Source organism: Platichthys flesus, chromosome 15 (assembly GCF_949316205.1).
Source record: "Platichthys flesus chromosome 15, fPlaFle2.1, whole genome shotgun sequence".
Classification (NCBI taxonomy): Eukaryota; Metazoa; Chordata; class Actinopteri; order Pleuronectiformes; family Pleuronectidae; genus Platichthys; species Platichthys flesus.
In genome coordinates this window covers 17,634,289-17,660,268 of record NC_084959.1, presented here as the reverse complement: position 1 = coordinate 17,660,268, position 25,980 = coordinate 17,634,289, and the positions used below count along the sequence as shown (strand labels likewise).

Below are 25,980 nucleotides of genomic sequence, written 5' to 3'. Positions count from 1 at the left end.
TCCAGTGTCAGCAAATCTAAAACAATACAAGTTAAACATGACTATTTTGCATATTCAGTATGAATTAAACCAAGTAGTATGTAGCTTTTTATCTTCTGCAAATACTGCAAGGCTTTCCTGCTAAACTGATAATATTTACCATTGATCATTTCTTTCCCACATTTCAGTTTTTATTTAAATGGATAGTTCACTGAAAATGTAAGTCAACCAAATTCATGAATGAATTCCTCACACAGTACCTGGAGCTGGGTTCAGTGAGTGCATGGTGATTTCACTGCATTTCCTTTTCAATAGGAAATTAGACTATTCTCAGTTAAGATGCAGCCAGAACGGTATTAAATATATCTCTACATTTATGAATTATCTGATACAGTTGTTTCTTTCCTAAATAGCCTTAAAGACTGATTTAATACCACTTGTTGACATTGCCATTGCTTTATGTCTTCAGTTGCCACATGCATATGTTCCATGACATTATCAGCTGTGTCACAGCAGGAGCATATATGTAGGGGGTTGATTTCTAGAAAAACTAAAATGGGATGGCTAATAACGTGATCTTGAGTGAAACAAAGGTGTCTAAAAGCTTTGATTACAGGAAAACGTGAAGGCAACAGTCATGGCTAGTTGAATCCACTAGATGGCGATAGATGACCACGCAATGAGCAAACTCGGGGCTCGTGGGCTGAAAAACGGAGTGGGAGGTGACGTGAACCAAACATTTGTGCACACTGCCTCTCTTCATATTTCATCCAGCGGAGCGCATGGATCCTGGCTTCAGGTCCACTGGCTGCCGCCGTCCTGGATGCTGCAGACTCAGGCAGGAGCTCGTAGCTGCCGCGTCCCCTCGTGTAACTATATCGCTTGTTTGAAACCACTGCGACAGTGATCTGAGCAGACGGGACATTACAGCAGTAGCGGTGCTTTGGTGCTCGGAGAGCCCGCTCAGGCAGGCAGGAGAGATGGAGCGCTGGAAAGGCAGAGTGGCCCTGGTGACCGGAGCCTCGGTGGGAATTGGAGCGGCCACAGCCCGGGCACTGGTCCAGCAAGGCATGCGGGTCGTCGGCTGTGCCAGGAACGTCGACAAAATAGAGGTGGGTGATTTAGTTTAGTGTCGTTGGCCGTTAAGTGTTTCCGACACGCACAGGGGAAGCTAGCTTTACGACATCAAAACTAGCCCCCTTACCTTAACCGCTAGCTTACGTTAGCTTCACAACTTCAGCTACGAAGCCCCAGTGGTGGACAGTAGCTAGTCAAGTAACCTATTTAATTCAAGAAGAGAAGCTTCATTCATCTGAATAGTGTTAATAATAAAACAAAGTGAACTTATGTTACATCAGTCAATAACTAAACCTTGTGTAAACAGTGGGATCACCAGAGGTGTAAACCAAAGCTAAATCACGTCAAGCTAGTGTTTACAACTTTACAGGGACGTAATTGTATCGTAGCTTGATGGTCCACTTAACTTATGTGATGTCTCACAGTGCCCCTGTACAATAAAGCACCACTGCGCTCCCTGCAGCTCCTATCACTACATATCCCACAAACCCTTGCTCTTCATGCATCTCTGTTTGCTGTTGGGGAGGGTAAAACATTTATCTTAAGGTTGACCTGCCCCAGAGAGGTCACAGGTCAGGAGACCAGCATCAGCAGAGCGTCTGTGTTAAATGACCCTTAAAACGAGCATGATACCTGCTAACAACTGACCATTGTGCAGGACAGACAAATAGTAGGTCATCATCTCAAATCCCTAATTCAACCACTCCCAGTCTTTAGTAATAAACTTGTTCTGGTAGTGTCAAGTTTCCTCACTACACTTTCTGGACAGTGGATGTATCAACCAATAACCTTAATAAAATAAATCGTCCTGCATACAGTTCCTCGTTGTGTATGGTATTTGTCTTCTAGAGATCAATTACCAATACCAACAATTACCAATACCAACAATCCAAGCTGTTTTATATGAACGCACCGTTCCACTGATAATCTCCTTTTTTTCCCATCTATATTTTGAGCAACACTATTTATCTCTGCTCGAGGTTTGGGATAAACATGATCCGATACATGTATCACATTTTGACGTGGTTGCTCTGTTGTCTTGTCACGAGAGCTTAAGACACGCCCTCTGTGATAAGGAAAGACAAGTCAGAACATTATTCAGGTCCCGCTCTCATCGTGACTCAGAGATTAAAAGGTTCCAGTAGCGATACGTTTTTAAGTGCGTGTAAATTTGTTATCTGTGTATTGAACTCAGTGAATTTTTAGGGGGTTTAACTAAAAACATGAATTGATTATGAAGGCGAACATGGGAGGCTGATTTTCAGAATAGTCACAGTTTTTTTTATTTAACTCCTGTGACCAAAGTTCAGCATGCCTTGCATTGTTCACATCACTGTCACATTTTAATATGTAGGTGTTGTACAGAGTGTCATCTACTGCGAGTCATATAACACATTGGCATTATACGGCAGCAGTCACATGAATTATCCCTCTGATGTAGTTAGATTTATGTAATTTAATTAAGTTTATTTAATTAATATGAATTGTAACTTGTTAAAGCTAATTTGAACTATCCTGGTAGAGATCTAGGCTAAAGAGATGAATAAGGTACTGTACATCTTACTGTTCTTCACCGTTGATGTGAAGAGATGCGGCGAAGGCAGCTCCTTCCAGTTCAGTCAGCTCTTAACCGGGGGCCATCAATGTGATATTGTGTTGCATATAAACACGATGACCTCTGATATTCCAGTGTCAAGCTCTTTACAAAAGACAGACACAAGCAAGGGACAGGATTTAGTTAGAATAGTTGGTCATCATGTGTCAATCTTTTCTCTCAATAGTGCATTGTTGCATTATTCTGTACTACAGTGAAAGCTAACTATTTTCATTATTAATTATTCAGACATTTATATAATGTCCAATATTAGTGAAAAATACCCCCCAAGCTTCCTAAAGCACAAGATATGACTTCAAATGTGTTGTAATCCTCATAATGAAATTATTTTTCTTTCTCTGACTTTTTTAATACAAAAACGTTTGAAACAGTTTCGCGATCATCATAGTTGTTACTGTGTTTTTTTTTTAATCTATCCACAAATCAATTTCCATTCTGCAACAAGGTAGCTGCAATACAGACACACAGGCACGTACTGCACTAAGTAAATTTTTTCCTCATGTTTCAATAATGTCTTGTTTTGGACATGCAAGCATTTTTCCCACCTTGGCTACACACACACACACATACACACACTCATGCCCATACACGCATACAGTGAGGGTGAATTGCGCAATAGAAAACCTCCCTCCATTCATACTCTGGTCACATGCTCCCTCCTGTCAATAGTTAACTGCCACAGCTTGTGTCAGCCCTCTTATATTACTTGTGCAAGACAACAACAAGGTCATAACATTTGAAATCTTTATGGTGCCTTTTTTTTTATGTCTGTCGGCAGCATTAACGTGACTGCAGCTCATCCAGAGCAGTCTCAGTTATTCTAAATATGGATACAACACATGAAACCAAGATTCCATAAACTGAATATTTGCCCGAAAGACCGGAAGATGTGAGTTTGTATAGACTGACAGATTTCTGCTCCCTCCACGAGAGTCTGTACAAGACTTTTAGAGAGATGTCTGTGTGAGTTGAGGGACAAAGCCAGTATTGTGCCCTCTCTGCTATGTAAACTGGGTTCTTGCTGTAGTCCTGCCAAACCTGGCATGCTGCTAGTGGGGGATGCAAGTGTCTATCACCAAGTAATTGTTCTTGACTTCCATATTGGTGTTTATTTCTTTACTTGAGGAGATTAAACGTTTTTACAGCAGTATTTTCCCCTCAGAGTAGACCAGATAAAATGATGGCCAGATGTATTTAAATGTAATAGGTTTTTGTTTTTGTCTGTAAACAAACCATGGTTAGAGGGGAGTGGAGAGTTGTGGCAGCAGTATTGTTTTGCTGTCTCTGTGAGACTATGCACTAGGCAGTGGGGGAGCAGCGAGCTGGAGGGCGACGTGTGGTCACCATGGACTCTGAGCAGGAATGGAAGCAACAGTACGCATCCAAGTAGCAGCAACACAGCTTCTCATTAATGCTTGTGAAACTGACCAACGTCCAGCGGAAGAACTGCAGCATCTGCTTTGAGTGTTGAGGAGCAACACCATAAAAGTGGAGGAGTGTCCAAAGACTATATGCATGTTTTTGAGACTGCTGCCATATTAGAAGGTGTATCTGAGCTCACAGCTGACTCAGAGGAAGAAGAGGACAGCTAGTTACTGACTGAATAGACCGCTAAGGCCCTCCAGCCCACATAGCCCATATCTGTGGTTTGGATGTACCTGCTTACCAAGCACAATGTGATGCAGTAGTAAATACACAGTTATGGGAGAATGAACTCTTGTTGCTAATTCCCACAAATCAAACTAGAAAGGCACCCAGTAGGGCTTAATCCTCCACCTCATTCAGATAATCCTGAATATTGGATTCTTTTACATCAAGATCCTAACATAATTTACTGAGAAGTACTGAAAAAAGGGCCTTATTTTGCCATGTTAAGTAAAACAACTTTAAATATCACTTTTCTTCCCAATAAAATCAAAGAAGATGTTTAATTATAAACAGGTGAACAGGTTTAAAATATGAAAATAAAAGAATTTATAAAAAACGAATCAGTGGAGAAAGTAAAAAGCAATAAAACCTCAAACATAATTCATATTTGAGAATAAGAATATTGCGCAATAGCAGATGAAATCAAGGTATCAAACTCAACATGGAAAGAAAAATAGTGAGAGGAGGCGAGTCTTAAGCAGTGACATAAATGTGACTCGGGTCTAAACCGGTTAAGATGTTCCAGAGATTAGAGGCAGCCTCTGGATCTGGATCTGCACAAAAATGTCAACGGCTCTTCACCTGCACTTTCCAAGTTTGATATAAGTTGCTTCAGTACTTTTGTTTAATCCTGCTGTCGATTAAACAAACCTCATGCCTACAGTCTCTAATGTAAGATAAGCCTGTTGCAATCGTTTTCTGCAGAGGCAAAGGGTGGGATGGGGAGGGGTTTGTCACATATTCGATGATTCAAATGATTGATTGTGCATCTAGAAATTATAGTTTGTGTTCCTGTTTCTGCAAAATAAATCCAAACCCGATTCATCACACTCGTTAGAAACAAGTCACAATTAAATGAACATGGATTTTTATCAGGGCCTGAATGACGGCCCACAAAACCAGAGAAATTGTTGCTTTACTGCTTAATGAATTTATTTATCAGCCGTTATGTTATGTACGGATTTTTCTATAGTCACACTTGTTACTCTGACTGAATACAGAAATGGAATCGCCATCTAGATAACAAATCTGTTGGTACTGCCAGTCCATTTAAAACTGGTACGGTGAAACTGACATCACGTTTCTGATGCGTTGAGGCTTCGCACTGTACAGAAATCTGTCAAAATGTAAAAGCCTTGACTGCTACAATTTTAGATCAGATAAAATAGGCAAACAGAATAATTTTTTCGTGCTCAACCTTTTGTGGTTGGCCTACAATGAGCTTGTGTTAGTATTCCTACTGCTTTTTTTCAATGCTGAATACAAGGAGTATAAAATTGCTTTCAGACATGCACTGACCGCCGGATAATCAACAATGTGAGAATGCAGACATCTCAGTCAGTTGCTGCAGAGTTTCTCCTTCCAGACACATAGTCGAACTTCAGCATAATGCCAGAGTGAGTGTCCAGGCCCTTTCCTCTGCCTAAAACCGCGACTTTTGGAAAGGCCTCATTTTTGTTTGCAAAACTTCAGGGATGCATTTATCTGCATTCACTTCCTTATGGCTCTTATCAAGTCACGACTCAGCTATCTGGGGTGAAGGCACAACGTGTAAACTCTTTGTCAGTAGCGGTTCTCCCTCCAAGAGAAGAAATCCTTGTTCTTACATTTCACAAATGCTGTTGCCAGTTCAAAGTATTTTCTCTAACCAAGGGATAAAATGGACAATTTGCTTCCTGCTTTATGGGCAAAAAATAGCACATCTGTACAGCTTTTATTTTGTATTTAGTATAAACTTTAAGTAGCATGGATATAGTCTCTCTCTGCCTGTTTAAAGACTTTGAGACAATTGACCAACATGTTATTCACTGGGCTAATAGGCCCAATCTAACAGGCTCCTGATTGGCTGCCTGTGTATGCAGCTCTGGATAAAGTAGAATCCTCTGGACTTCTTAGCCAGCCTAAGCATTTATTCTTTGAGCGAGTAAATCCTAAATTAAAACTCAAAGCCCTCTGCAGGTAAGCCAGGAGGTCAATTTCAGACCACGGTTGACCAGCTTTGATTTGGTGCCCATTCTGAAGGAGCCAAGAAATGCTCAGTCATGCTTCAAAAGCTGAGGTGACACAACAAAAGTCAATCAGTGTCCTGCTGTCTCCACTACCTCCTCTGGGTTGTTTCTGTACACGTTGAAACACAGTGATTCGATTTCACCCGAGAACGGGTTGGAAGTGGGCCAGGTCAGAACGATTAACTCTCTTTGTCTCATTCCCTCTTCATCACTTTGTGCCCTGATTCTTCTTTTTATATTTTGTCTATTCCCTATTAATCATTAAAATATATTGATAGGTGTGATGTGTAAATGCACAGTTGGATCGTTGTTTAAACATATCCCTAAAACGTCTTTGGGTATTAAATATAGTCTCTATGAATAGTTCAATCCCTAGGTTTTAAGATTGTTCCTTTTGGTGTATCAGCTTTGCTGTCTAGTCCTGTGCAGTTATTTGACTTCCCATGACATTTCTCTCCTGAACCCAGAGAGTTGCCTCATGGCCTCTACAGCTCTCAAAATTCGGTCTAACCCATGCAGAAAGCTTTCCCACTGAGCTGTGAGCTGACAGAGGCTCTAACTGATAATCCATCATGTGTCCATGGATTCTGCTCCCGAGAGAAGAAACATTCACACCACAACACATAACATTTCCTCATGTATGAACCCTCCCAAAGCAGCAGTTCAGAATGTGAGGTTATTAATGACATACAGTTATGTAGACGAAGGGCTGGGCAATGAGACGATATCTATAAATGAATCACAAAAAAGAAAATACCATGATTTGAAAAGGATAACCCGCTGAAAACATTTCAATAAATGTCTTCTTGTTTTAGATCAACCCTCACAACCACTTTTATCACTTTTCACTATTAGGCGACAGCAGTAGGCTTACGAATCTGACAAGAGTAAACAAAAAAGTAAAACATGAAAATGTGAAAGCAGAGGCAAATGGCTGACGATGAAATTCAGTAAAAGAGAGGTCACACCGCATCAGTGATATGGAAGTGGTTCAGATTTCTTAAGCTGGAGAGAAATATCCGATGCAGGTTATGCGGGCGACCCGTGCTGACAAAGAGTGGATATGCAATGAACTTTTTTGACCACCCAGGAGCCGTCCCCTCGAGGTTCACTGAAAACACTCAAATTGCTTTCACTGTCAACCAGGCTCTATTACCAGCTCCCCCAGGACTAGTGGCTGAGTCTGCGTTTCAGTCATTTTCCCACATGACAAGAGCCCTGAAGTATGGATTAATTTAGGAATACGTGTCAGAAAAAGGTTATTTGATCAAAGTTATTGATTAAAAATAATTAACAGTTTACAACTATAACAAAACTCAACTGATTCAAACTGAATGTAGCTCTTGAGCCTCAAATTAAATGGTGTCCTGTGGAGGGCCCTTGTTAAAAAAGGCTATATTTACATTCACTGCCCCTCGAAAAAAATCACACTGTACGTCTGACAGACATGTTGAGTGCATTCTTTATTAATGTATTAAATATATGTTGTGTGAGTTATTGATATGATTTAAAAATGTATAGCAGATTTATGATTCAAGAGTAGGTGATGCTATTGTTGATGAGAAGCCAGTTTATTTTACCATCACAGTCCCACAAGACCAGCCTCAACAGTAAATTTCCAATTTAAATGTTCATCTTTACCATAATGTCAGGCTTTTTACTTTAGTATACCTGAATGAGTAAGAACCATAGTTCAGACTAATGGATTAATACGCCCTGTAAGAGTCTATGAAATCGGATATTAAGATTTTGTGTTTGTAGTCTCAACTCAAAATCTGGTGAGATACTCTTCTCTGAAACTCAATCCTTTTTGTAAATGTGTATCTTTGCAGCAATTCACTGTTACCAGTACTGCGTATAAATGAAATAAATACAATCTTTACATCTGTTACATTTTTCAAGTATTTTAATCACCCATTATGCTGGTTCAACTGGTCTTAATACAATTACCTGATTTGACTAGACAGCTCCGTGACTCCTATGAGCCACTCTCCCTACACCACAACAGTGCTGATCTCTCTGTGCCTATCTTTAACATTTACTGGCATTGACATCCACTCTCTGGGCCTCCTGCTCTGATAGGTAGGGTGTTTCCTGTCCTATTCTGTCACACACTTGCTGAAAAGCTCCTCTCTGTGTGTATTTTGTCTGTGTGTATTTGAGGGAGGCCTATTGTACAATGGAAGAACATGTCATGGAACTGCTATGTGCAACTGTTGCAGCAGGCTGGTACTTGGAACGTGCTTATTCGTGCAATAGGCATGCAATTACCATATGTGGCAGCGGTGTAGTGCGTACAGTCATGCAGATACAGCTCAGGAGCTCCAGTTAATGTTCACATCAAACATCAGAAGACCTGCAACTGTTTTCAGAGAAAAGCAACAACCCTACCCAGTATTACTTTGGTGTTCCTCAGTGGGTGAATGTTGTAGCAGCGACAGCAGAGTGAGAAAGAAAGGATTGTATGAGTATACAGCACAAAGACAACTTGAGTTCACCAAGTTCTATATTACCATTCAGCATTGGGGGGGCTTGACAGAGAAAATGCTAATTTTATAGTTTTTGGCTTTGACATAAGCCAAATTGGATTTGTTGCCGGGTGTTTGTTTGATATTGGAAACATTTTATGGCCACTCTGAGCTCACACTCTGTAGGCCCAACCCAGGCTGGCCCGGATTGAAAGGGTTTCATTTTTGGACTGTGTCAGATCACCACTGTCTCCATGCCTCTCTCCCATGTCTGTTTTTGTTGCCTGCTCAGGGTTTAAGTTATCACAAACGCAGCATGCATTACAATGCGGTATCAGAGTCGGGCGTAGGCTTTTGCAGTGAGAGCAAAAGTTGTTGTAACGATCGCCAGCATCAGGGGCAGAAAAAAAAAGGTCTTGCATGAGAGAGAGGAGGCACATGATTCGTCAAGAGGGAAACTTCATCCCACAGCATGTTTCAACTACAAACAACCGAAATTTAGTAATTTTTGTAATCATCTGACGGCCATGTGAATCCAGGAATAAAGGCGGCACTCTGTAGAAATGTCATCCTTTGACAGTTTCTTCTCTTATTTAGAAGAAATATCAGCCTCTTCCTGAATTATATATCTTTGGTTGGAGGACAATAATCCGACTGCACTGTTTACACCGGTCTGTTACACAGCACCTGGCTGCCTGCTCTCTGTCTCCCCTGACAGGGTTATAAAAGCCTTCTCATTTGATCCAGATACTCATACCAAACATATGCTGTCGTTGACTCATCACCCAGCAGCACTGTGTTAGGACTTAAACTTATTCCCGCCTGCACAGTCGCTGATCCTTGTGACCTTATTTCAGAGTGCTGATACAGGTTTTCCAAACTGACCCATGTTCATGCAATGCCTGGCACTCTCCGGAAAAGCCTAAGTCTGTCAATGAGTGTAGTTTCTAACAAAGAGTGTAATAAATGTTCTTATCGCCCTGACTTGATAAGATAACCCTAAGGGAGGTGGTGTAAAACCGCCCCGTTCAACCTTTAGACCTCTTATAGTGGCCGTCTTTCATTGTGCGAAGACAAGATAATTGCAAAACCATCCTTTCCACCCTGCTGCAATCAGCCTGATGTCTCCTTTGACCCCCACACTCAGCATGACTGATCAAAAACTTGGAAAGTGTTTATTTGTATTGTCACACAGCAGCAGTATAGCTGGATAAGGAGTGGAATAAATAAACTAGATGTGTTCCTCAGACACCAAATGGAAGGTTTGTTTAATTAAATACTGGCACTAAATTAGTCACATGCGATGCGAGCTCATGTAATTAGTGGATATTTCCATGAAGCTCTACTTGTAAGATCGTCCTACAAAAATCCTACTGAAATCTGAATGATCCAGTTTAATGCCGTATGTATCTTCATCTTTTATTTTCTCTCTCCCTCCTTTTCACGACTTTGTCTGCCAACCCCTCCCCATCCTCCTCCATTTCCTCCCTCCTTTTCCACACTTTGTGTGATCACTGGACAACAGTCTCGTTAATGAGGATGAAAATCCATAATGACACGAAAAACAGTTTTGTGTGTCACAGGTACTTAAGAGACAGGACAGGAAGGATGAAGAGGGGAGGGGTTAGTGGCTGATTTACATCTTTTTTAATTTTTTTAATAACCCACCATCAGTCTTTTCAGAGAATAAGAGGAGATGCAGCTTCCCTTAAACATAAGCCCACTTTTGTGTTGAAGAACTAGACAGTCAACATGAGACAAATATAATTTCCCTGCTAATAGCTCTTGCCTTGTGCTATCGATCGTCTCCTCTCATGAAGCTTATCTGCCCTCAGCACTTTGGCATCTTTTATTTTTATCTCCTGCCCCCTCTCCTGTGAGTTGTTTTGCTGTTGCATTTACACCAGTCCCAAGTGAGTGGGTGAATGATTGAACATGGCGCGGGACAGTGATGCCCAATGCAGTGTAGACCAATGATTCTCAAATGGGGGTACGCGTACCCCTGGGGGTACTTGAAGGTACTCCAGGGGGTACTTGAGATTTTTTTTTAATATATTTAAAATTAGCATCCATTCAAAAATCTTTGAAAAATTGTTATTTAACAAATATTCAATAAAATATAAGTGTAAGTTCATGAACTAAATTGTATATTCAGTAGGCTCTGGGACTCTGGGTTTTTTAATTATCCTAAAAAAACAGAGTCTCCCCCATACCGATGGTTTGACCCAACCTGGCACACACCACTTGTCATCGCCTGTCATCAGTAATCACCTGCCTTGAAAACTTCAACAATGGAGTCGAGTTGAAGTGCAGCAGCAATGCTGCTGAAACACGGAGGGACAAGTACCAAAGAAGGCGAAACCAGAGCAGAGAGCCTTCCCTAAACAACACCGTGAGAGCTTGTGCCTCTTCGGAGGGGCGCTAAAACGTAAAAGTTTTCCGTTGTGAAGTTAATGATTCAGAACAAGAAGTCTGCGACTCTACCGGTACCCTTTCAAAATAAAAGCATGTAATACAAAAGCGGAAACGAAATTGTATGACCTTAAAGCGAGCAAATATTTCACAATAAAATAACAGCTGGACACTTCAATAATATTAACAATAACATAGATTGGGTTATTTACACTTTTTGTTTTTTCTGTGGGGAGAGATTAGCCAACAGTGGCATTAAGCCACCACATCTTCAGCGGTATCTCCAGACAAAACATGAAATTCATGTTGGTAAGCCACCTGAGTTTTTTAAGAGGAAACTTTCTGAATTCAGGTCATCTCAAGACACAATGCGAAAAGCCTCCCTAAAGCAAACGGAAACAAGCTACCTGTCAGTATTCTTTTCGATCTTTAAAGAAGATATTTTAAGATGATAAATATTAAAAAAATATGTTTGGAGCTAATCTTTTATTTAAAACTAAGTTAATGATTTATTTTTTGTGAAGAAGTGTTTAGCTATAATTAAGTTCATGAGTTCAGTTTGAGAACATTTCTTTATTATGATCCCAAAAGAGGTCACTTTAAGTTGATAATTATTTTGAGGTGCACAAATCTTTATTTATATTGAGATAATAATTAAAGTCTTTAGTTATTTTTATATCTTTTTTATTTTGAAATAGTTCAAGAGAGACCACTACAACTGAGCAATGTTATGGACATTGATGGAGTTTTAAATTTGAATGTGTCTAGTTACAAGGACTAATAAATCACATTACATCTTTCTTTCAACCAAAAATGCTTTGCGCTGGTTAGGGGGTACTCGGCAGAATTTTTTCTTCGAAGGGGGTACGTCACTGAAAAAAGGTTGAGAACCACTGGTGTAGACCTTAACAGCCCCCCTGCAGGTGTTAATGTCAATTTGTAGGCATGTACACATATGACTAAGTGCTGTGGGGGTGTATGTATGTCCATTACTGTGACATGTACAGGCTTTATGACCTGTTGTAACACTATTTGTCTTCTGAGCTGTAAGAGTGTCTGCAATTTTTCATAAGCACACGATTCCAAACCATATAAATATACGTGATAATACAGATGATGTTCAAATAGGTTTGTGCATGTTTTTATGTTGTTTTTTTTTATGTGGACGAATGTAGAAATGTAGAAACAAGGTAGTTCAGAACATGAATGCTTTTAGAGGAAAATGGTTGCATAATGCTATTAGTTGCGTCTATTTTGGTTTATTGGATTCCGATGTTGCATTTGATTGATTTAGAAGTGCACCTTCAATTCACCCTGCCCGCAAACATAGCATCAGTTTATTTTGAAAGTCTGCTTAGCCACATTGCTGTGTCTGCCTTAGAAAAACGAGTATGGTTGTCAAACAGGTTTATTAATACTTTTAAAGGGTGTGAACATGCAAAACCTTTTCGATCTTTTGTTTTATTTTTGATGAGCTCTACGTAGAATCAATTCGTGAACAATGCAATTGCTCCATTTTTCGGAGTGGCTGTTTATCTGTGGGACTGCAGTGCCATGTCTGTAGGCACAGCCAGTCTGAAGGCTGGAACTGACCACAGCAGTCAAGCTGGTGCCAGAACACACACTCTCTCACACACATCTACACACATTCACAGGCTGCTACTTCCTGTAGTTGGAACAAGATCACAGCCAGTTTGCCCTGCTGCTCCCACTTAAGTGTAATTCTCTCCCAGGAACAAAAGATGGGCCTTACTTCCCCTTTACGTTAACCTCCTTTCTGAATAAAGACGAGCTTCTCCATTCATGGGCCAGAGATCTCCTTCCCGCCTGAAAGCCTTTCCCTCCAGACAACTGTGCATGCTAGAGCCACAGTCTAAAGACAGCTCAGATGCTTTGCATTGAGGCGTTACTGCAGCTGAACTGCACCAGGCTCAAAAGTTCACCTTTCTACAAGGTGGTCAAAAGAGTCAGTTTGAGTCTTCACAGATGAGACAAGTGTTTTCAGTGATGTTGTATTTTGACAGATTTGCTCGGGTTATGCTTCCCCTCTGGTAAATCCAAGTTAAATGGTTTAGAGGAAGAGCAGGGAAATCGACACACTCCTAAGTGTGAGATAGGGTGCATCAACTCTATTACGCCTTCTGTTAGAAAACAGCCAGAGTGATCCCTTCATCCAATTTCATCCTGATTATAAAAAGCAGGCCTCACAAGTATACTTAGTGTCTTCACGGAGCTGCAGTGGCTGCTGCGATCTGCGAGCAGCCATCTCCACCTGTCAGACAATTAACACAAAATCCCACAGCATTTATTCGCACGACAACATGTGTTGATGTCCAACTTTCTGCTTATGCTTTCTTAATTTACATTCTGGATGTAAGTGGCCTTGTAATTTCAGGTTCAGATCGTGCTGCCTCTACTCTGGCTTTATTTTTATGCCTGTCAGTGAGCGGTAAACATGGACTTTCTATCTTCACAATTTATATTTTATTTATATTTTAATGGTTTGAATCTGTAATAATAGAGAAGTGGTTTAAAAATCCAGTCTCTGATGCTCCCGGTAACACAGGTATAGATGCAAACATCACGAAAAGTGTAAATGTTCAAAATCAGTTGTGCAGTGTGCAGAGGCAGGATCTATCTTATAACTTCTGCTGCTGAGATCACGCGTATTTGTTTAGCAAAGGTTTCACATATAGTGGACCGCTTTTTTATTTTTGCATCAGTTGTGTGTTAGAAATCGCATCATCACGGCGACTCTATCATGAATCTCCCGCTGTGTTATCATCATGTGGGCTCATTCGGCCATTCTCTGGATTTTTTACAGGGGCGCTTACCAAAGAAACTCCAGAGAATGTCTAGAGCCTCTCACTCGGACATTGGTGCTCTCACATACTGCCCCTCTGGAGAGTTATGAAATGAAAGCTTTATATGCTTTAAAGCTGGATATATCTGAATGAAACTGCATGCTCATGTATTAAATAAAACCAAGATAACAAATATGCCTCCATTAGAAATGTAATCCTCTCGTCTCCACACCCGCATAGAGTGTTACAGTGCTGCACATCATCTCTGTCTGTCACCAGCCCCGCCCTTATTATCCATGCCCCTGCTGTCTGACTGGCACCCAGAGTGAGACATCAGGTGACCGGTGCAGCTGTGCCTAGCGAAGGATGGGGGTTGATGATGTGTGACAGTTAGTTTCAAACCTCACAGTTGTGGACAGCCAGCTGACCTGTTTGGAGCGTAGCCTGCCCGGCCCGCTGAAGGCTCAGGCGAGCTGTATCCTCGAGAAAGAAGCAGCAGCGCAAAGCTCCTCTTTCAGACATGATTTGGATTTTGGCCGACATTTAATTTAAATGCTTTATTATCGGGGAAAAAAACATAATAAGGCAGGTGTGGTTTTGTCCACACTTGTGTCAAATCTGCCCTCTTGATGTGGCGTTGATCTAATGGCTGCACGCTCTCTCTGCCTTAGAGTCGAAGTCGGTAGGGTGCAGGGTGGAACCCTTATCTTAGTTATGATTCTGCAGGTTAATTATTTCTAGCTGTTAACTAACCGTGTCTCAGTCCTGTAAATCAATATATGGCAATTTACAGTGGTTTTTTTTCACTCTGATACAGGGCTTAAATTTGGGTCTGACTTTGTGTTTTGCAGAAGCTGGCAGCAGAATGTCAAAGTGCTGGCTACAGTGGCACACTGATCCCCTACAAGTGTGACCTGTCCAACGAGGAGGAGATCCTGTCCATGTTTTCAGCGATAAAGACGCTGCACAAAGGCGTGGACGTGTGCATCAACAACGCTGGACTGGCCCACAGCGAGCCACTGCTCAGCGGAAAGACAGAGGGCTGGAGGAACATGATCGATGTGGGTTGATCACAGACACACAAATATTCATGCCTAGGCAGTAACAAGCTCAAATGAAAACTTTTAATTGTAAAGGGTATAGTTATGTGTGTGTTTTGCAAATGTTTGTTTACTCCGATGGAGTTAGGGGAACTCTTGTGTTTGTATAGTAAAGAGTAAACACATTCTTGTTTGTATATGTACACACACGCTAATCCTGATGTCCCCCCCACCCACCCACCAAGGCAGTTTCTGTGGAGGCAGAGCAGAGGCCCACTATTGAAAAGAGCCCAATTTATCTTGTTGGAACTTTACTTTCTGATTCATTGAGCTCTTGACCACCGAAAACCCCCCACTCTAAAGCCACTGTATCCAACGTCCTGCATTTGTAACGCTCGTCCATCTGTTGTCATGGCACCCTACATAAATCTGTACTAGAGTTTATTTTTAGCTGGAGTTTAATCTTTACCCTGACCTTGTTTAGTCACCTCCCTATCTTCCCACCACATTGGCTTTAAACATACCGTCTATGAGTATCACTACAATAGCAGATTAGAGGCCACAACCTGAAAAACATGAACAGCAAGTTCAGATCGAACACACTGACCCAGTGAGCAGCACTCAGCTACACTGCTAGTGTTATTACGTGACATTAAAAACATTTCATTTAACAATACAGTAGGATTCTGCAAATGACACATGAAGTTTCTGTCTTCGCCCCGTCTGCAGGTGAATGTCTTAGCCTTGTCTATCTGCACCCGGGAGGCATACAAATCAATGAAGGAAAGGAATGTGGACGATGGCCACATTATTAATATTAACAGGTAAGATATGAATCTTCCAATCTCACGAATGTAAAGATCGATATGAATATTCGTCTGCCAGTTTTTTCGAGGGGATTTTAATAAGTTAAAGTTTCAATGTGGAAGATTGAGGTGAAAGGGAACTATTGAACAGAAGATAATCCTAGTGATTTTTTCACTTGTGTGTAATCACCTACATTTTACGAGGCCTATATATTTAAATACTTAATATTTACATCAGGAGTGGGTCCTCTTGACAGAGGTCGCATGGCTTTTACAGTAGCCCAGAATGGACAAACCAAACACCTTTTGAGTCTTTATTACAATTGAATGCTTCGCCACTAGACTCAACCACTAGATGTCACTAAATTATACAAACTGAACCTTTATGTAAAGCCAACTGGGGACCCACCTGACCCCTGGTGGTGGAAGTCAGCTAATATTGACTTCTTTTGTTATTGAAATGCTAGTAAGACACTCTATTAATAATTAACCATAAAGAAGAGGAATTGAACATAACATGACCAGTAAATCAGACGCTATAGAGTTTAAAGATTCTTTCATTTAATTTGGACTTGACTCAAATGTTTCTAATTAGGTCATGTCCGTCTCTTCTGTCTTCTGTAGTATGAGTGGACACCGAGTGGTGCCAAGTGCTGAGGTGCATTTCTACAGTGCCACTAAATACGCTGTGACTGCTCTGACTGAGGGGATACGACAAGAGCTCAGAGAAGCAAATACACACATCAGAGCCACAGTAAGTTAGTTGTCACCCCCAGTGTTCAGATCCTTCTCTCCTCACTGGATCACTTAAATCACTGTACAGTTGGTTCACAACTCATGCATGTTCTCCCTCTACAGTGTATATCCCCTGGAATAGTGGAGACTGAGTTTGCCTTCCGGCACCATGACAGTGATCCAGAGAAAGCAGCTGCTGTGTACGAGAGTATCAAAGTAAGAGCCGACAGAGGTATTTCAATAAAGTGGGAAAAAAACAGGAGCGCTGCTGCATCAATAATACTCTTATCTCCATTACTCAGTGTTTGAAAGCAGAAGACATAGCCAGCGCGGTCACATTTGTCCTCGGTGCCCCTCCTCATGTCCAGGTATCTCCTTCTCTCTCTTTATCTTGCTTTTATATCATCAAGTACACAGTTCGGCTTCAATATTGATCTCCCTTGCTCTTTTCCTTGTCCTTAGATTGGAGACATTCAGATGAGGCCGGTCGAACAGGTGTCGTAGCAGTCAAACAGGAAGCTGCAGGAGGAGCACGGCGGCCATCGTGACCCATTAGCGACCTCTGCTGGGCAAGGGAGGGAGGGGGGGATAAAACAAATCAACTACAGCTGTTTTGGATCTGCTCGGATGTGGATGAGGAGATCTGGAGCCTAATGGAGGCTGTGCGAGGAAATGAGGGGCGTAGACTTTGCAAACCACTATGAAAATACTACTGAACGCAGCAACCTAGTGTTTTATGAATTGCGGAGCCCGGCCCTGAACCGGGCTGACTCCAGACTGCAGTAGGAACAAATGATAAGGGAGAGTGCTGCTGCTGTGCTACATGGTCATCTGCGTGACCATCACTTCAGAGGGAAGACTATGCCATTGATTGCACATTTTTTATTTTTTTTGTTTTTGTTTTTGTAGGTCATATGACATCTTTTTGAAATGAAAGAGTTTAAGTTTAAGTATAATTGCCATTAATAAGTTTTAGAAATATTTTAACTTTTGATCATAAATAGATGTGGTCTCATACTCACTAAATATAGACAATACAATGTCCTGTACTCCAGTAACTAACCATGAACTGACTTGCATCCTGCCACCTGTAGTCACCATAAGTGAAACACATTCAGTTACCTTTCTATACAGTTTTCCGCCCTGTACAAGGAATCGAGGACGACCAAGGCCATTGTCTTTTGAGTACATGAATTTCGAATCCACCTTTAATTTGCCTGTATAATTTCATTTCTTCTGCACTTTTGATTCATTTGTGGGGAGTTTTAACAAGTAAACACTGGCAACTTATGTAGGGGAGGAAGCTAACTCATTGCACAGTTATACCCTTGAGATGTGTACCTTCAATTTCTCATTAAAAAAAATGATTGCCCCGAAGGAAGTCGTGATGTGTTCAACAGACTGCAGGCGTCAGCTTGTCATTGCAGAAATGCAACGATCTTTGGACGTTGTGACATGTTTTTATTAGACATCATGACATGACATGAGAGCTCCATGACCCATGTAATCATCTGTTAAGCAGCAGCGTAATCTCTTATCCGCAGTGCTCTGTTGCATTTGACCTAATAAATGAGTCAGCCACAATTAATTCTACAGTGCAATATGATCAAAGGGAACTGGTTCTTACAGCTGAAGCTTGGTATTGAACTATGGATGTTAAATAGTTTAATGTTATTAGCTAAAAACTAGATACTGAACTATGGATGTTAAATAGTTTAATGTTATTAGCTAAAAACTAGATACTGAATTCAATAACGGCCCCTGATCACAGATTTGTCAAGATCTGCATTAATATATGCGGCCAAGAGATGGCACCCTCAGCAAAGTCAAGTCCACAAGAGACCAGTCTGGTTTGTGTATATGTCAAGTCTTGAGTTCCCTCCTTTGTCCTTTAGAGCTCTCACGCTAGAGGAAATGCAGGCCAGATGTTGAGGGTGCCTCAGCAATAACCGATTCTTAACACGTATCTGTCCACAAAATCATATAAACAAACAAAACAGTCACGGGACGTTCGACAAATCTCAAATTAAATTCACATGCTTAAAAAAATGTCCATTTAAAATAATCTACATGCAGCAACAAGTTTCCACAATCATGCAATAGTTTAAGTGGCATAAATATGCTTATTTCTTTCCCGGAAGCTTGTTCAAGATTTAAGACTAATACCAAAACACTTCCAGATGAATTTAAACCTGCAGATGATGGTGGCAATGTGAACATCATGAGGTATCAGAGGTTTGTCTGAATGTGAGATTTTTCAGTCACAAGAGAGTTGGAGCTGATTACAGCCATGACTGGATATGCATCGTTTCCTCCCCTCTCATCAAAGGCCTTTTTGGACTTCTCATCCAGGCTGTGCGGTTTGATCGAGAGCTTCAGTTTCTGTTGGATAAAATGAATCAGAGACATTAACCCACAGCTTGACGTGGTAACACACTCACATGAGTTTTTAATGCAGAGCCTTGAGCAGAGAACAGGTTCATAGTACACATAGCTCACCTGCATGAATGAGCCAGGCAGCACCCACAACGTGTGAACTGCGCCCAGGGGAATCCAGATGATGGAAGCCATGGCAATGACCCACCCGACGCCCTGAGCCCAGGGAGGGAAGACATAGTCCTCGTAGCGGGCTGGTTTGAATTGTATGATGGAGAAAATGAGGAGGACCTGCAGAGAGAAACACTCAAAGTTCAGTAGTGACACTTCAGGATTTATCTCTAACTTGCATTTTGGGGGAAACTAAGTCCTGGGGTTCCTGCCTACTTACAGCGATCAGTGTAGGAGCAACTATCAGCCAGCACAGTCTGAAGAAGATATTAGCTCTCTTCCCTGTCATCTCTTCCAAGTTGTCAGAAAGTCGCTTCACACCTGGGAATGGAAAACTACTTTAGTAAAATGTTCCGCTGTTATCAGTCTGTTTTATGTTGTTGCTGATAGACTTTGTGGCGTGGCAAGTCACATACAAAATTGAAGCTTAAAATTGATGAGATGCATCCATGTTTGGTTTAAAGTGTATCATCACATTAACTGGCCACTTAAATTTGAATTAGAGCCGAACATCTTTTTCTTACCATAGCACCAACAGATTGCTACAACCTCAAAGAATGCAAGAAACATGATGGACACGATCGCAGTGTAATGGTCCATCAGCTGAAAAACAAAGATTCCCACCTGGACACAGACACAAGCAGTGTTTAGGACAACAGGTGCGAGACTGAAGATCTTACAGTTTGGTTATAGCTCGGTGAAACATCAACCAGTGATGAAGTAGAGTTTGTACCTGCATGACACAAGGAATTCCTAAAATACTGGCTGCACCACAGACAGCGAGAACAAACAGCTCCTGCCTCTTAAAAAATCCTATCAGCTGCTGATAGTATTGATCCATCAGACTGGTCACCATCACTTCAACCATCGCAAACTGACAAAAAAAGAAATAAGATGAAATTATAAGAGGTTATACGGAATCTCACTAGGACAGATATAACGATGGCCTTTCCCTGACTTTACCTCACTGTCCAGTCCGAGGCAGAGCAGCATGAAGAAGAACAACACAGCCCAGAGCTGAGGCACAGGCATGTTGGCAAAGGCTTGTGGGTAAACGACAAAAACCAGTCCTGGGCCTGGATACACAAGAAATATATATATATGGCAACGCAGAGTAAAAACTCAATCATGAAGATACTTCTATGAACAAACTGTGACATGTGATAACAAAAAGCTATTAGGGGAATGATCAACATGAACAGAATGAATCTGTTCCCTATACACTCCTTCATGGAGACAATAAACACACACTTGAAGAGCTAAAATACTGTGTATTGTTCATAAAACTTTCACACTGCTACAGCAGTGTGTTATAATGAATGCAGATGATTAACATTTACACACATCATGTCAGTTCAAGCACTTGGATATTTCATGCACATCTTTAGTTAAAGAAATGTTTCTTGTCTCTTATTCTATCATTTTACAATTTATTCTTATTGAAGTTTTTTTATCCACCTTTTCTCTCGCAAGAAAACCATTCGCACCCACACACAGGTAAAATGCCTTCTTTTACTGTAAGTGAATTAATTTAAATTGTAAATAAAACACAAATATTATTCTCATAACCAGGTATAAAAATGGGTCAGAATTTATGAAAAAGTCTTATCAGAATTTAGAATTGTTATGATTTGATATGAGACTATGGTTTTGTTCTCTTACCGTCCACAGCCAGATCGCTGACAGGAATGCCCTGAAGATAAGACATGTATCCAAAGGCGGAGAAAATGACGAAGCCTGCCAGGATACTGGTAAGGGAGTTGATGATACTTATAGTCAGGGTGTCCCTGTTGGGAAGAGAAGATGTTCTTTATATCACTTTCTACTTCTGCTGAGGGAGAAAGAATAAGAAGATTTCTGTCTTATTACTTCATAATATTGTTGTTGAAGGAATTGTAGCTCGACATGGCCATGAGGGAGCCGAAACCAATCCCAATGGAGTTAAAGATCTGAGCTGCAGCGTTCACCCACACCTTCAACACAGAGGGGATGTTCATCCGTTACTATTGATTGTCACTGCCAAAACCTATCAACAATGCCTGTGTCAATGTTAACAAAATAAATAGTTGGCTGACTACCCTCCTGTGTCAGTCAGGTCATCCAGAACCATTTCTTTATTTATCTCCACCTCATGCAATCCTCTTGCTTTTTTCTTACCTCCACTGAGAGCAGCTTGTCCCATTTTGGCACAATGAAGAAGGTTATTCCATCTATTGCGCCAGGAAGCTGCACATTATTGATGAGCAGGGCAATCAGGATGACGTACGGGAACAGAGCCGTGAAGTACACCACCTACGCACAGAAACAAACAAGGTAAGCGATTCGCCATCAGTCCGTCAAACTCTCTCTTTGGCTCAGTCTATTCTCGCTCACTCCCTCACCTTGCCTGTTGATTTCACTCCCTTGAAGATACAAAGGTAAATGAGGATCCAAGCCAGAATGAGGATGAGGAGAAGCTCCCAGCGTATCTCTCCTGCCTCCTCTACTCCATTAGTCTGCTCAAGCATCTTAATTCTTCAAAAAAGAGAAGAGAGAAGTCTCCAAGATTAGTACATTCTGCAATAATCCGGACATTATGCCTTGTACCCTAGTATAGTATAACAAAACAATCAGTCCAATTATTTTGTGATAAAGTCATTTTACTCTGATGGTCATTGGGCAGGGAAGTATTTATATGAGGTGAATCAAAGGGTTCCATTTGGGGTCCGTTCATTTTTCTGCACTCTAATGGTTACGGTGTTGTTCTTATCTCTCAACCTTTGATCGCTGACCAATTTTTATCAACCAAACTATTATATTGTGCCCTGCAAGTGTCTCTCACTCAGTAAGCATCAACCATGGACATCGTCCCTAAAGGATGAATCTTCCAGACTTTGAATGTGAGCCTCTAACTTTTCCTCATCTGAGACCGACCCATTTATGGATTAGGGTGAAACATCATGCAACCTGGTGCAGATATCCCTGATCCATGCAGAGCAGCATGAAGAAGAACAACACAGCCCAGAGCTGAGGCAAAGGCATGTGGCAAAGGCTTATGGGTAAATTACCATTGTTTTGTGTTCAATTTTTTTAATTTGGGTCTCATGAAGCCCTTTGTAAATGTGATTTGAAATGAGCTTTGTAAATAAGGTTTACCACTCATCCACTAACAGCAATTTAACAATTTCATGAGTAAACCAATTTTAAAAAGACAGGTTTCACACCACTGACTCAACAGGACGCTGTTCGCAATAAACATTGTTGGTTCTTTCAAAAGATCTTCAACATGGGCTCACTGCATACTAGAAAATAATTCCCAACTTCATCGTTTGCACGATGATGTATTACCTTTTTACTTTCCTTTAGTTGTACCATTACACCTGTAAAGCACTTTAGTCAATGTGATATATGATTAAAATTGACATTGACATTGACATTTATCTAAGAAGCAGAGCGGGTTTCTCCCACACAGTAAGACGTACTTGAAGAACTCCTGGCTGGCTGTGGAGGAGTAGCTGCTGTTGGTGGCATGGTTGGTGCAGTTAGGTGTGTTCCAGGTGTTGTTGCAGCTCTGCCAGGGCAGCGGTGACTGGAAGGAGCTGAAGAGATAGTAAAGAGCCCAGGTGATGACAATGTTGTAGTAGGTGCACATTATGAAGGAGATTGCCACTGATGCCACACCCACGCCTGAGGACAGACAAAAATGACGTTAATATCATGTTTTCAAAGTCAGACAAATAGACGTGTTTTACCCATCAGTTACCTTTCAGCAGTGGGCAGACATTAATCAGAGCATGGACAGGCCCTCTCCTTGTGTACTGGCCCACAGTCAGCTCCATGTGGAGCAGAGGGATTCCCAACACCACCAGCATGAACAGGTATGGCACCAGAAAGGCACCTGGCAGTTAAATAATGGTCAAATATCACATCAGTCACATGTTCCTAGCAAAGGAGCTCCCACTGGTGCTATTTTTATGGCATCCTCTAATGTTTAACTATTGTAAAAGTGATCCTGCTCCTGCGTTTCCCTTTTACCTGTGTTGGTTCATTTTTACTGTTTTACAATTATAAACCAATGTTCTTGTAAGTGCAGAATTTCTCTATTTAGTTTAAGCTTTTAAACAGGAATCAGCCACAAAGTTCACTGCAACTATTTTCATGATCAAAATAATAGTTTGACATTTTTTTTAACATAATCATTACAAGCTAATGCAGGGCTCACTAACATAACATTATCTTAACCTGTGGAGAGGGCGGTCTTTTTAAAAAAGAATTCTCACCTCCTCCACTCCTGTAGCAGAGATAGGGGAACCTCCACACGTTGCCAAGCCCCACAGCAGCGCCAATGCCGGCCAGAGTGAACTCTATCTGCCTGCTCCATGTCGGTCGCGTGAGGTGTTGATCCATGTTCTGCTCCCTGTGTCACCACTGTCGCTCAAACTACAGGGATGGTTGGCTAGAATTCAAGTAGCCCTGCGTGATATAACCTTCCTTTTTATTATCTTTAATGATTAGCTTAGCAAGACAGCCTACAGCAGGCCGTGGCACTGCAGCTCATAAAGGGGGGGAGGTTTGTCTTACTTAACAGGTTTTCATAACAATTATACAATAGGTTGTTTTGAATATGAAATGTATTTTGAAAAGGTTTTCAACACAGTGATTCAGACAGGTGCAAAAGCTGAAATTTTATATTTTCAGAAGTATGTTTTTATCAGTTTCTATCAGTATCTATCTATCTATCTATCTATCTTAACCTGAAATGAAGAATCGTCCTGTTCAAACTCTTCATATCCACATTGAAGCAGGTTCTCATCCACAGAGATTTGCCCTGTTGCAGCGTCATGTTATCACAGAGGCCCAGGGGCCCTGTTCGAAGCTGGGTTTGTGCTTATCGGGGTAAACTGGTAACTTAGTTAGATGAACAGCTAACCTGCTCCACAGCAGGTTAAGTTGGAGATAAGAGATTAAGCTGTATAAAAGCTCCGTCCACAAAGACCTTGTTTAATACTCCTTCCCTATCTTTAAAAAGGTTTATCCTTCGAAGTTAAACATTTATTTGGAAGTGGGGGAAGATAGTTTACAGATTTACCTTACCCCTATCCCCCCCTCTCTCTCTCTGAGACATGGTGCAGAGAAATAGGTCCATATGTTTCTATTGACTAGTAATTGCAAACGTTTCCACCACAGTGTGTCCTCAGAGTCAGTACAGAGAGTGTGTGTTAAACTTCAGCCCACTATAGAGTCTACATCATGTGACTAAGTCAAATGTTTCATCTCTCATCCAAAAGGCTTTTTCAGTTCAGTTTCACAGGTCTTGTTAGTAAAGAGCAGATTCATATCTCGGGGCCCCAAGTTATTTATCTCTTTCCCACACGTGAAGTTCAGCTGGATCGCGAAAGAGATCCTGGTTATGTTGAACTCCCTCTGTAGTACAGACTCCAGGATGGACTAAAACACAATACTGGCATGAAAGAAGGCTGCACTGACCATTAGATTTCACTAAATCCTAAAAACTGGTACTTTGATGGTTCAAGTAGCTATAACTCTTGTCACTGGAGGTGAAAAGACAAATTTTTAACAATAATTGTTTAGTAAGTGGGGAGATTCAGAATTTTCCATTGACAATGCAAACAAATTAAAAAACGTCTACAACGTGTTGTGCATATACCACTATAGTTATATACATACATATATTTAATATATATCATATTACAATATATTTGTCAAATATTATCAAAGTATATATGGGTTAACAATACTTATCTATGGAGCTATAAAGCTCAAGTAAAGATAAACTTACTAAATCTAAACCTTTCTACATTTTTTTTTACAAAAATTGATATAATTCTTATAGACCTAATTGTAGACTTCACCTCTCTGCTCCTCTGTAACATATCCACCAAGTTCTTTAGAAAGCCGAGAATTCTAAATATCTTCACTGAAGACACAGGGAGACCGAGCTGTTTTTTTTAACACTTTAATGATCAGTTTGCAGCACAAGAATGTCCGGAAAGTTTACATGATTTGTTCTTATCCACAAGTTATGTAGTGCAGGTTTCAAGTGGAGTCATCTTGTTTAAACAGACCACATTCCTGTGGGGATAATCTTTACCATGCTTTTTAAATGCGTAACCTTTAAGAAAAGACAACAACAAAAAGCCACACAGCACCTTTTTATAGAGCATGAATAGCATGAATAGAGCACGTTGGATATTGGATATTTATTTATTTCCTGCATCGTCCCATATCATTCATAACAGAACATGTTTATCATTTATTCTCTTGGGGAATGGGGGGATAAACATTATTAGGTGAACGCCCTCAAAATAAACATTTCACAACTTGCAACTCACAACAGAAGGGGCTGCAGGCAGTCATTTATTCATGGGAAGTCATCTTTCTGGATATTAGATGTAAATTCTGATGACACCAGTATCAAACTGCCTCGCTGGACTTTACTAGGTAAGATGGGTGGGTATATTTACTGAAGGAAGCTGGAAAGAAACCAGTATGGGTCAAAGACGAAACACAGCCGACCATGAAAAGAGAAGGCTGCAGCAGTGGGGGAGACAGACACACCTCCAGTCTCCAGTACAGCACTGGGGCTGTGGGATGAGGCAGACATGAGACTGGAGCCTTGTCTCTGCATGGTGGAAATGTCATAATCCACTTCCTGTTATGATGAGTTTTAGCATGACAATTTTGCACCCAATTTATGTTGCAAAACAAACCTCAAACCATCGCCGTCAGCAGCAGATAAAGTGAACTGTTTCTGAGGAGCACCGTCGGTTATCAAACAGCTGCAGACCAGGTCCACTAAACCAACCAACCAGCCAGCCAGATAAAGATAGTGTGTTTTGCT

The 25,980-nt window shown here is 41.0% G+C and overlaps 2 protein-coding genes across 3 annotated transcripts; one reads left to right on the top strand and one right to left on the bottom strand.

Moving 5' to 3' along the window:
• Positions 1-723: 723 nt before the first annotated feature.
• Positions 724-17,969, top strand: dhrs11a (dehydrogenase/reductase 11a). Its single transcript, XM_062406737.1, has 7 exons — positions 724-1,091; positions 14,863-15,072; positions 15,781-15,875; positions 16,482-16,611; positions 16,716-16,808; positions 16,895-16,960; positions 17,055-17,969. The coding sequence occupies exons 1-7, from the start codon at positions 960-962 to the stop codon at positions 17,094-17,096; spliced, it is 768 nt and encodes a 255-aa protein (XP_062262721.1). The 5' UTR covers positions 724-959; the 3' UTR covers positions 17,097-17,969.
• A 365-nt stretch (positions 17,970-18,334) lies between these two features.
• si:ch211-283g2.1 (sodium- and chloride-dependent GABA transporter ine) lies at positions 18,335-23,553 on the bottom strand. 2 transcript variants are annotated; one of them, XM_062406734.1, is made up of 14 exons: positions 23,399-23,553; positions 22,882-23,016; positions 22,601-22,805; positions 21,521-21,653; positions 21,297-21,431; positions 21,009-21,112; positions 20,802-20,926; positions 20,103-20,215; positions 19,873-20,013; positions 19,664-19,763; positions 19,360-19,460; positions 19,092-19,259; positions 18,785-18,974; positions 18,335-18,559 (listed from the first exon to the last, which is right to left on the bottom strand). In XM_062406734.1, the coding sequence occupies exons 1-13, from the start codon at positions 23,523-23,525 to the stop codon at positions 18,822-18,824; spliced, it is 1,740 nt and encodes a 579-aa protein (XP_062262718.1). In that variant the 5' UTR covers positions 23,526-23,553; the 3' UTR covers positions 18,335-18,559; positions 18,785-18,821. The 2 variants fall into 2 exon arrangements, with proteins under 2 accessions (XP_062262718.1, XP_062262717.1); XM_062406733.1 differs by lacking the exon at positions 18,335-18,559 and having other exon boundaries at positions 18,561-18,974.
• Between the last annotated feature and the right edge of the window lie 2,427 nt (positions 23,554-25,980).

Excerpts from the sequence above, each read along its gene's own strand:
- dhrs11a (XM_062406737.1), top strand. The coding sequence starts at position 960 with ATGGAGCGCTGGAAAGGCAGAGTGGCCCTGGTGACCGGAGCCTCGGTG. Across the intron at positions 16,612-16,715 it reads ATACACACATCAGAGCCACA|TGTATATCCCCTGGAATAGT; the intron begins GTAAGTTAGTTG and ends CTCCCTCTACAG. Across the intron at positions 16,961-17,054 it reads GTGCCCCTCCTCATGTCCAG|ATTGGAGACATTCAGATGAG; the intron begins GTATCTCCTTCT and ends CCTTGTCCTTAG.
- si:ch211-283g2.1 (XM_062406734.1), bottom strand. The coding sequence starts at position 23,525 with ATGGATCAACACCTCACGCGACCGACATGGAGCAGGCAGATAGAGTTC. Across the intron at positions 22,806-22,881 it reads TGTCTGCCCACTGCTGAAAG|GCGTGGGTGTGGCATCAGTG; the intron begins GTAACTGATGGG and ends GTCTGTCCTCAG. Across the intron at positions 20,216-20,801 it reads CAGCGATCTGGCTGTGGACG|GCCCAGGACTGGTTTTTGTC; the intron begins GTAAGAGAACAA and ends TTGTGTATCCAG.